Below are 11,272 nucleotides of genomic sequence, written 5' to 3' on the forward strand. Positions count from 1 at the left end.
CCACAGCTTGTTTTGGAAAATCTTTACCTCGCCTTCATTTATGAAAAAAACAGCTTTGCTAGAGAGCAGTCACGATGGGCAGTTTTTTTATTTCAGCATACTGAGTGCATCCTCCCACTCTGACTTGGCTTGTAAGATTTATGCAGAGAAGTGTGCTGTGAGAACTACTGCATATACCTGGAAAAACTTGTGGGTTTGGGGGATAAAGGAACTGAATAGGCACTTCACAGAAGAAGAACTATGAATGGTCAAAAAATATATAAAAGAATGTTCAACATCTCCAGCAACTGGAGAACACAAATTAAAAACTACAATGAGATTCCATCTCACTCCAGCCAGAATGGCAATTATTAAGAATACAAGTTACAATAAATGTTGGTGAGTTTTGGGGGGGAAAGTTTCACTTATTCATTGCTGGTGGGAGTCCAAAATCAGTGTAACCACTCTGGAAAGCAGTATGGAGATTCCTTAGAAGACCTGGAATGGAACCACCATTTGACCCAGTTGTCCACTCCTCAGCTTATACCCAAAGGACATAAAATCAGCATAATAGAGTGACCCATCCACATCAATGTTTATAGCAGTTAATTCACAATATCCAAGGCTATGGAATCAACCTAGGTGCCCTTCAACAGATGACTGGATCAAGAAAATGTGGTATGATACACATAAAATACTACTTAGTAATAAAGAAGAATGAAATTATGGCATTAGCAGGTAAATGGATGGAACTGTGAAATATCATGCTAAGTAAAATAAGCCAGTCCCCCAAAATTAAAGGTTGAATATATGTGGATGGTAACCCATAACAATGGAGGTAAGCAGGGATAGTATAGAAGTTCATTGTATTAGACAAAGGGGAATGAAGGGAAGGGAGACGGGTTGGGAATAGGAAAGACATTAGAATATATGGGTCATAATTTTCCTATGCTCATAATTGAATTCACAACCAGTTTAACTCCACAGCATGTTCAACCACAAGAATGTGATGAAAATGGTGATGGGTTACACCCCATGTATATATAATACGTATAATATGTGAAAATACACCCTACAGTCTATATATATATATAAAAAAATTTTTAAAAAAGAAAAAAAAACACTTGAAAAAGTTCAACAAACTTGAAACTTTGAGGACAATGTACAAGGAAAAAAATAAATACATATATTTATTAAATTATAAAGGAAATTAACCACATCCTTTCAGGGGGAAAAGAACCAGGTTATATAAATTCATAGCAATAGCTAAAGGTTCTGCAGAGTCAACTTAGTTCTGAGGTCAGTGATCCAAGAGGGACCAAAGACTGCTCTGCTGAGGAGTCTCCTCAAGGCCCCCTTGATGTCGTTGTTCCTCAGGCTGTAGATGAAGGGGTTCAGCATGGGGGTGACCACAGTGTACATCATTGAGGCGATCATGGTTCTTGAGGAAGACTGGGTCCCAGCAGAACTGAGATTAACTCCAAAAGCTGTTCCATAGAACAAGGAGACCACACAGAGGTGAGACCCACAGGTGGAGAAGGCTTTGTACTTGCCCACAGAGGAGGACATCTTCATTAAGGAGGAGACAATCTGAGAGTAGGAGAAGAGGATCCCAGTGACAGGAACCACACCCAGCAGGGCAGCCACCACATACATAAAGATGATATTGATGATGGTATCTGAGCCGGCCACCTTGAGTAGCTGAGCCAGTTCACAGAAGAAATGTGGGATTTCAGTGCCTGTGGAGAAGGTCAGTTGGTTCAGCAGTACAATATGACCCAGGGAGACCCAGAACATAATGATCCAAGACATCAGAACCAGGAGGACACAGAGTCGGGGGCTCATGATGACTGTGTAATGCAGGGGATGACAGATGGCCACAAAGCGGTCAAAGGCCATTATAGTCAGTAGGAAATGATCCACTCCACCATAAATAATAAAAAAATATGCTTGAGCGAGGCATTCTAGGTAGGAGATGTCTTTGCTATGTGCCTGGATGTTCACCAGCATCTTAGGGACTGTGATGGAGATGAAGCCGATGTCAGTGAGGGACAGGTTGGAGAGGAAGAAGTACATGGGAGTGTGGAGGTGGGAGTCAGAGCTGACGGCCAGGATGATGAGCAGGTTCCCAAGCACTGTGACCAGGTACATGGACAGGAACAGTCCAAAGAGGATGGGCTGCAGGTCTGGATCCTCTGAGAGGCCCAGGAGGAGAAAGTGGGATAGGACTGTGTGGTTCTCTGCTTCCATGTACCTGGTGTATGTTCTGGGGAAGGAGGTAAAAGAACAATTAAGGAACACGCAAGTGAATCCTCAAGTGAGTTGTTATTTACGTACTTGGATCAGCATGGCTCATCCTGGGTTGATACCTGCCCAGGAGAACAAGGGCTCAGCCAAGTGCCAGCCCGTATCTAACTTCTAGTGCATAATCCTTCAGGTTCTCTTTAAACCGCCCACAACATCTCCTTTATCATCAACTTCCTAATTTTAATTCTCCTTTTAAAATCTATCCCTAAGAACTAATATTTTCATGATATAACCCATGTGCAAGAAGTGAAGACATTTCACAGTTTCTTGTTAAATTCCAGACTCTCTCGGTCTAAAGACCTTTAATAGTGATTAAATATGAATTTTTAATTTAAATAACCTTCATTCTGTGATTTGAGATTTCACAGTGTCATGAGAGTTTTCTCAGTCCCTCTTTTTATTGTTGTTGCTGTAAATGTGATGATTGCTATCACCTGATTTGTGAAGTTGAAAATGCTTTTGTTTTCTTAATAGGAGTATCAAAAAATAACTCTCATTACTATTATTAACCTTCCTTCAAAATGTGTCCTTAATGACATTTTTAAATAAAATTTCCAATGTACATAATAGACCTGTGATTCAAAAATGGGATGCTTGAGCCAAATTTCCTGGAGTAGAGATTCACTCCACCAAAATATGCTCCACCAACATACCATCTTTTAAGTTTGAGAAAGTTCTTCAAACTTGCTTAACTAGAGCACCTCTCCTCTCCAGCAGACTATGTAGTATTCACAATAGGGCAGGATCCAGGAGTGAAAATAGTGAGCTGATATAATTTTTCTACTATGGTTTCTGTAACTTATATGGGTGTTACACAAATGTGAGCTTGTGTTCTTAACATCTTGATAAATTTGTTGTTTGTGACTAGCATTTCACAATATCCCTCCTAAACTATTAAGAGTAGAATTATTATCAGTAATATCAACAGGTCTGTTACATCTTCTAAGTGCCATAGAGCACTTCTACCCCAAGGAGTATACTTCTTTCAGAAAACTTCTGTCCAGTGAATTCTTCCAGGAAGATGAAACACATGGGAATTCCATAGCAAAAAAAAAAAAAAAGGTGGAAAACAGAGCCACCATTAACATTAAACACAAGTCACCTGTCCATGTGCTTGAGTGAGGATGTACTGTATTAAAATCATTATAGTTAGTAGCCAAAATATAAGTTCAATCTAAAAAATTCAAAACTACATAAATCACTCATCCTATAAAAAGTGAAAGAATTTAAGTTTCAGAAAAAAGTGTTTAGACTCCAGGACAGGAAAAGTCAGTATTTTGAATGCCTCGGCCATGAACCTAAATTCAAGACAGGCAAAAAATCACTAGGAATGATTTAGTGTGTGGAAGTGGGTAAAAGATTTCACCCTGAAATAGAAATGCTTGAGCTGAGAGAGGAAGGATGGGTTATTGTTAATCAGGAGGAGGAAGGGAGGAAGGAACAGCCCAGGCTGAGAGAGCAGAATGTGCATTGCCATCAGATGGTGAGCTTGGTACAGAGGGTGACGGAGATCAGGGGACAAGGGTCAGGAGGGACAGGGTATATGAGCTCATATGATGTTTCCTTAGCACCCTCTCCCATTGGCAAATTCATGTTCATTTGTGAGTCTGAAATTGTGACAGTTTTGTCTCATCATGAACTTAACAAGGTGTCTGTAACATTAGGGATGCTGAAGACCAAAATGTCTACTACGATACAAAAGATAAGTGTTCCAGTGTATCATGCCTGAATATGGGAACAAAATGTAGAAGTGAAGTTGAAGGATATGCATTTATGTCTGTTCTAAAAGAACAATACAGGATTAATAAATAATACCAATTCCAGGAATGGAGTCAATTTAAGATAAATACATTTGCTTACATATTTTATCACAAAACTAGGCCAATATAATAAAAATAATAAGCACAATATAGTAAAAGCATTTGAGGAAATTTAACAGGCATTCCTGTGGAGATCCTCACGGATCCACACAATCCACTATGAAGTTGACATTTGCTCACCCAACCAAGAAGCACTGTTTATATAGCACCCAACAAGAGGTGCTACATTGTAACAATACAGCCCAGTAACTGAAAACAAACCTTTGCTAGATATGGTACCCTGAGCAACTTAGCAAGGCCTGTCTCAAAAGAAATAAAAATAGGGAGTGCTGGAAATGTAGCTCAGTGGTCTAGCACTTGCCTCGCAAGCATGAGGCCCTAGATTCATCCTCAGGACTAGAAAAATAGATACACACTACAGTATTTGATTTGAACTCATAAACTTGTCAGGGCAATCTACTCCAATTTCAGCCATTTGATATTTTCCTAAACTTTTAAAAGAATTGATAATGCCATAAAAGTTTATTGGACTGAGTGTGAACATCAGAAACAATTATACTAGTAGAAGATATAGTGTGTACTGTAAGGTGAATTGATAACTACAAATATTAAGTCAAATATGAAGGTAAAAATATTAAGGTAAAAATAGAGAATATAATGGAAAAATCCAATCAAATATAGAACAAAAAAGACAATTCCTTGTATGTAATAGATCTTTAGTGGTAGATAACGAATACTTAGGTGCAGGAAATCTGACAGGAGCCTATAATTTAGAAAGAGTGGAGAAGAGTTGCAGACTCTCAGGAAACCACAATTTGGGAGAGAGGCTCTAGATTTCAAAGACAGAAGGAAGCAAAGCAATAGAGGTGGAAGAGACAGGTTTCAACAGACACTACAGTGCCTTCAAAGTGCAGGCACTTCACCCTCACGGCTCAAGAACTGTGGAACATTCCCTTTCCCATTATCCTAGAGGTAAACCCAGCACCCATGTCCTCTCCTGTTGTCCTTCTTACTGCAAAACACCGACTGTGTCTGAAGGCTGTCACTGAACTTCCTCTTCCCCTGACCTGTCCATAGGAAGCCAGCTTAGGTTTTCAGGAGGGCTGAGAACAGAGAAGGATGAGGGAGGGGCGCCAGGAGTGTTGTTAAATTTTCTGCAGCCTCCAAGCTTGAATTCTCAAAGCTCCTAATTAAATAAATTATTTCACTGTCTTTCTATTGTCCAAACAATTCAACCCCCTTGGGATACAGAGATGCAGAGCAGAAAAATTTCAGCCCATTTTGCATCTGTGGCAGAAGTGGCAGGGGAAAATGGATTTATTTCCTTAAAACAAATTCTTTTTTTTTTCTTTGTTTAATTTAAAAGTCATAAGGTATCTGCCAATGGAAGGTTAATTTGTATAAGGAACCTGTCCCAGGAATCATCTCCTGTGATATGTCTCCTTTTAACAATCTGGATATTTTAGACCTTGTTTCAGATTCACAATGCTATTTTTTTAAAAAAATAGTATTTTTAATTTTCTTTAACCTCTTTATTTTCCACGTATATTTAATTACATTTTATTTCTTTAAATTAGGAGACAAAATTGTACATATATCATGTAATATGGTGCTTAGAAATATTTTATATGAGTCTTCTCATATTCTGTGTTGTTAATCTGACAATTTGTCAATACTTTTTATCAAAAATGACCTCTATTTCATTGATTTTTCTCTTGTTTTTCTATTCTGTTTCATTTATTTCTACTCTGAACTTTATTATTGCCTTCTTTCTGTTAATTTGGGACTCAGTTTATTCTTATTTCTGTACATCCATAGTGTGCAACATTAGGTTGTTTACTTAACATCTTTTCATTTTAGATGTGATTATTCCTATAAAATCATAAAAAAAGATGATCATTGGAACAGCTTTTTCTTCTCACTGTCCAACTTGAGATATTAATTGTGCACCAGGGGGACATGATCCTGGAACTGCTTGCTTACTATGACCAATGAGTTTAATTTAAAAACACTCTCATGTTTTTCTATTACTCTTTAAAATCCTGTTCCACCAGCTTGAAGGGCTCCTTCAGCATTTCCTGAAGGACAGCCTGGTGGAGATGATCTCCCCACAGCTTGTTTGGAAAAGTCTTTATCTCTCTTCATTTATGAAAAAACAGCTTTGCCAGGGAACTGTCTTTGTGGGTAGTTTTTTATTTCAGCATACTGGGAGCATCCTCCCACTCTGTCCTAGCTTGTAAGATTTGTGCTGTGAGCCTACTGCAGATACCTAAAAAAATTTTCTTCTTTTCCTTGTTGTTTCATTATCCTTTCTTTTTATTTGATAATTTATGGTTTCATTATAATATATCATGGGATTGTCTTATGTAGATTGAAACTGATTGGAGAACATGGACCTACTTTTCTTATATATTTATGTTTCTCGGGGTATGGAATTGATTTCAACACTGTTGTTATTTCATTTTATTTTATGCTATTATATCTTTAAATATGATTTCTTTTTTTGGTGAGGGGAAGGTTTGCCATGGGTTGAACTCATGTGCATTCAACCACTAAGTCACATCTCCAGCCCTATTTTATATTTTATTTAGAGGCAGGGGCTCACTGAGTTGCTTAGCACCTCACTTTTGCTGAAAGTCTCTTTGCATGTGATCTTCCTGTCTCAGCCCCCGGAGCTGCTGGGATTACAGGTATGCACCACAGCACCTGGCTTTAAATACAGTTTTTTTTACGATTATATTTTTTGTTTTCCATCTTGAACTGCAATGACTTGAATATTTGTTCTTTCAAAACTCTCTCAAAAATCCTTTAAGATTTCCTTTTTTCCATTTTAGCATCATCCACCCTGTCTCCAATGACTTTTCCTACCTCCCAGATTGTGAATCTCTCATCAGCGATATCAATTCTGCAATTCATACTTTTATTCCATTTTCCATGATACTGCATTTTTAGCTCTAGCACTACTTCTTTTTGAGATATATAGATACATATATTTTAAACTCCAGGACAACTTCTTCTTAGGTACATGCACCTTATTATTGTTTTCGTCTTTTGCTGAATAATTCTTCCATTTTATTAAATTTGCTGAACCTCCTTAAGACAGTCATTTATATTTTTGCTGGGAAGTATATGAACTGTAATCTCTCCACCGTTGCTCCCAGCACTGCTTTTTCTCCCTTGTTATATCATGTTCCCTGATTGTCAAGGATCTTCAAGGTCACATGTCAATGTCTGCAAATATATTTGAAGAACTGTGTAATTATACTCTACATAGACTAGCTTTGTTTGGGAAGGACTTTCAGAGTGTTATGGCCTGCAATAAATCACCAAATCAGTCTTAAAGCAGGAGATGGAACCATCTTTATTCACCAGCTGGCGGGACAACGGCAGCCCGCAAGTTTGCAATCCTCGAACCACTCCAGGGGTTAGAGGATGCCTTTCATACCATAAGTAAAGCATGTTAGTACATTAATCAAGTAACTATTGCTCTAATTTAAAACCATAAACAAATCCATGAGATTTAAAATCATAAGAAGAAAGGGAAATGGACCAAAACGTCCCTAGTTTAGTACACGTTAAAGAATGGTTACTGACATCTAGAAAAATGTTAGTATTCTATGTGATTAGGATACATTGCACAAATACAGTGTGTAAGAATAGAAAGATCAACTTTGTCATTTTGTGTTGCCAATATACTATGCTAAGCAACTGTTGATGGGTACAGAGGCAGAGTTTCCCCATGGCAGAAGCATTTCTTATATGACATGGAGTCTCAGGATAAAAAGGAGTCTGTTTGGTCATTTGCCGCAGTCGGGCTGCAGCAAACTAGCCGGGGGGTGACGAACAACTTGTGTAGATTGATACAGCAGGAGTAGGAGCCCTTTATTGTAGGACCGGAGCGATATTTATACATTCCACACAGCTTATCTAATTAACATAAACTAGATACAGCAGTCAACCAATAAGGAATCTCCACACTTAATGGCTTGTTGGCGTTACTTCACAAACCACTCCCTCTGGCATTTTGCCAGGCGCCATCCAGACTTGTTTACAGACTCTAACAGTCATTCCCCTTAATGCCTGGCCCATAACAAGAGTAAGTCAGTTCAGAGAGTCTGAGCAGATGATATATATAGTCCCTAAGTCTGGGACCATGATGGCTAAGTCAACATTGGGGTACGCTTAGCTTGGTACAGCTACTGGCAGCAAGGAGTCAGGTAGGAATTCCGTGGCCCTTGAGGTGTGGCAGCAGTACTGGGGCATGCCAGTGAGTCTCGCATGGTTCTGGGGAATGCCCTGTACCCACAGCCCCTGGGGCTTGTTTGTCACTGAGGTTTGTCAGGAGCCCAAAGTCAATGTAGTCATCTGGCATAGATGTAAAGTGTAGATCAAGTCTGCCTTTCAAGGTAGCAGATTCATGACTGGGGCTAGGGTATATAAGGGGATGCAGTCTGTGGGCACCATCTTGTAGTCGTGGGATGTGGCTCATTTCTGTTTAACATTATAGGGCTAGTTTGAGGGTCCACAGTGTACTGTGTTTATTTCCATCTGTTTTCCCAAGGTGAATGATGGCTCCTGCACTCTTTGTGTACTAAACTGCCAAGATTTATTTATTTCACCTGTTATCAGCTACACAAATATGATGACACAACCAGGGACTGTCATCTTACCTGTTTATTTTAACTTTTTTCCAGGTATTTTCCTATGCAAATGGTTATTAAAAACATGAAATCTGTTCAAACTCTCCACACAGATGTTTATTCCAAACCCATTTGCTCATGAATATTCAAGCACCTAGGCCCTGTTCTTAGAGTCTGCTTCCTAGAGAACATGAATAGCCAAAGTGCAGAGTCCCATGGGAGCTTGTTCTTCATGCATGGCCTCAAGAATTAGAAAGGACTTTCCTTAAGAAGGAGCTCTAAATTGAAAAATCAAAGAGAACAAGCAGGGCTCCATCAACCTCAATCACCACTTCCTGTCGTGTATCACTATAGACCTAATTGCTTTCCTTGCAGTGCTATTTACACAGACAGAACAGCTCAGTAGCATGTTCCACTGCCAAGTGGATAAAATTAATGGTGCAGGTGCAGTTAGTGAACTTTCCAAGAATAAACTCAACACAAAGAAAGGAAGTTGAAGATTTAGCTCACACAATATATAGTTCAGAAAAGAATCAGTAGTTTAAATATAATGGGTAAAGTAATAATTCTTTTGGAAGAGAACTGAAGAATTTCTAATTAACCTTTGTTTTTGAAGGACACCAAACAAATGAGCAAAAAAGCACAGTTATGTGACTCTTCAACTAATCAAACACTTTTCCACATCATCACATTATAGAAAACCCAGAAAAAAAATTAACAAATTCATGAACCAATTAATGGCCAGGGGATTTGTGACTAAGTTATCAAGAACATCTGATGTGTGAACGTCTCTCTTCAGTCAACGATGCCAGGAAAGCTGGACACCCACATGCAGAAGAATGAACTGAAACCTGTTTGTCACATAATGCACATAAAAATAGGTGAGAATGGATTGAGCATGTCAGTGTAAATCCTGAAATTATAAGAGGGAGATAGGAGAAAGTGCTTTGATATAGGTTTGGGCAAGCACAGGAACCAAAAGTAAATAAGAGAAAAAAAGATTGTTTCAAGCTTGATGGCTTCTACACAGTGAAAGAGAAAACCTATAAAGCAAAGAGACAACCAGAAAACTGAGGAATATATTTAGACACCATACATTGGATAAGATGTCGACATCCAAAATATTTGGACCTCTTTCAATCCAACAGTAAGAATACAAATAACATGACAACAAATAAACAAAAGACCTGAACAGTCATTTCTCAAAAAGAATATACAAACATTCAACAAGTCTATGTAAAAGAAATGTTCGATAGCTGGAATTTGGTGGTGCATGCCTGTGTTCCCAGTGACTAGGGAGAAGGAGACAGGTTACAAAGTCCAGGTCAATGTACCCTTAATTCCAAGGTCAGTGATCACTCAAGGACTAGAGGCTCCTCTACTGAGGAGTCTCCCCAGGGCCCCCTTCACATCCTTGTTCCTCAGGCTGTAGATGAAGGGGTTCAGCATAGGGGTGACCACAGTGTACATTACAGAAGCCATAGAACTTCCCTGGGAAGCCTGGGTCACCGCAGAACTAAGGTAAACCCCAAGCACCGTTCCATAGAACAAGGAAACCACACAGAGGTGGGACCCACAGGTGGAGAATGCTTTATACTTGCTAGCAATGGAGGACATTCTGATTAAGGAGGAGACAATCTGAGAGTAAGAGAAGAGGATCCCTGTCATAGGAATCATACCCAGGAGGGCAGTCAGAATATACATAACAATATTATTGATAAGGGTATCAGAGCTGGCTGCATTGAGAATCTGAGCCAGTTCACAGAAGAAATGTGGGATTTTAGTGCCAGTGGAGAAGGTCAGTCGCTTCATTAGTAGAATATCAATCAGGGACACCAAGAACATGATGAGCCAAGACATCAGAACCAGCAGTCCACAGAACCGGAGGTTCATGATGACTGTATAGCTCAGAGGATGGCAGATGGCCATGAAGCGGTCATATGCCATCACAGTCAGTAGAAAATTATCCATTCCAAGAAAAATAATTAAAAAATACACCTGAGTGAGGCATTCTATGTAGGAGATACCTTTGCTATGTGCCTGGATATTCACCAGCATCTTTGGGACTGTGGTGGAGGTGAAACAGATGTCAACAAAGGACAGGTTGGAGAGGAAGAAGTACATGGGGGTGTGGAGGTGGGAGTCAGAGCTGACGGCCAGGATGATGAGCAGGTTCCCAAGCACTGTGACCAGGTACATGGACAGGAACAGTCCAAAGAGGACGGGCTGCAGGTCTGGATCCTCTGAGAGGCCCAGGAGGAGGAATTGGGATGTGGCCGAATCATTCTGTGCATCCATCTACCTGTTATGATTTCTGGGAAGGGAAGAAAAGCAGTCTTCAATGACCAGCAAAGGGTACTTCACTTAGTCATCACTTCAGAATACCTCCACTGGATGCAGCTTCTTCATCCTGTAGTGATTGCTGCCAAGGAGTGCCATTTACTCAGCCAAATGACATCCACTTCTCTTAAACTGCTCAATCATGTGAACTTTCTTTAAATTAAAAAATCTCTCTCTGTGTTCTAT

General features: G+C 39.4%; 2 protein-coding genes across 2 annotated transcripts; both read right to left on the bottom strand.

Annotated features, from left to right (window-relative positions):
• Positions 1-1,245: 1,245 nt before the first annotated feature.
• Positions 1,246-2,229, bottom strand: LOC143410881 (olfactory receptor 7D4-like). Its single transcript, XM_076871682.2, has one exon. The coding sequence runs from the start codon at positions 2,227-2,229 to the stop codon at positions 1,246-1,248; it is 984 nt and encodes a 327-aa protein (XP_076727797.2).
• Positions 2,230-10,105: 7,876 nt separating this feature from the next.
• On the bottom strand, positions 10,106-11,044 carry LOC143410889 (olfactory receptor 7D4-like). Its single transcript, XM_076871689.2, has one exon. It carries the CDS (start codon positions 11,042-11,044, stop codon positions 10,106-10,108), a length of 939 nt encoding a protein of 312 aa, XP_076727804.2.
• Between the last annotated feature and the right edge of the window lie 228 nt (positions 11,045-11,272).

The sequence above is a fragment of the Callospermophilus lateralis genome, chromosome 1 (genome assembly GCF_048772815.1).
Source record: "Callospermophilus lateralis isolate mCalLat2 chromosome 1, mCalLat2.hap1, whole genome shotgun sequence".
In the NCBI taxonomy this organism is placed as follows: domain Eukaryota; kingdom Metazoa; phylum Chordata; class Mammalia; order Rodentia; family Sciuridae; genus Callospermophilus; species Callospermophilus lateralis.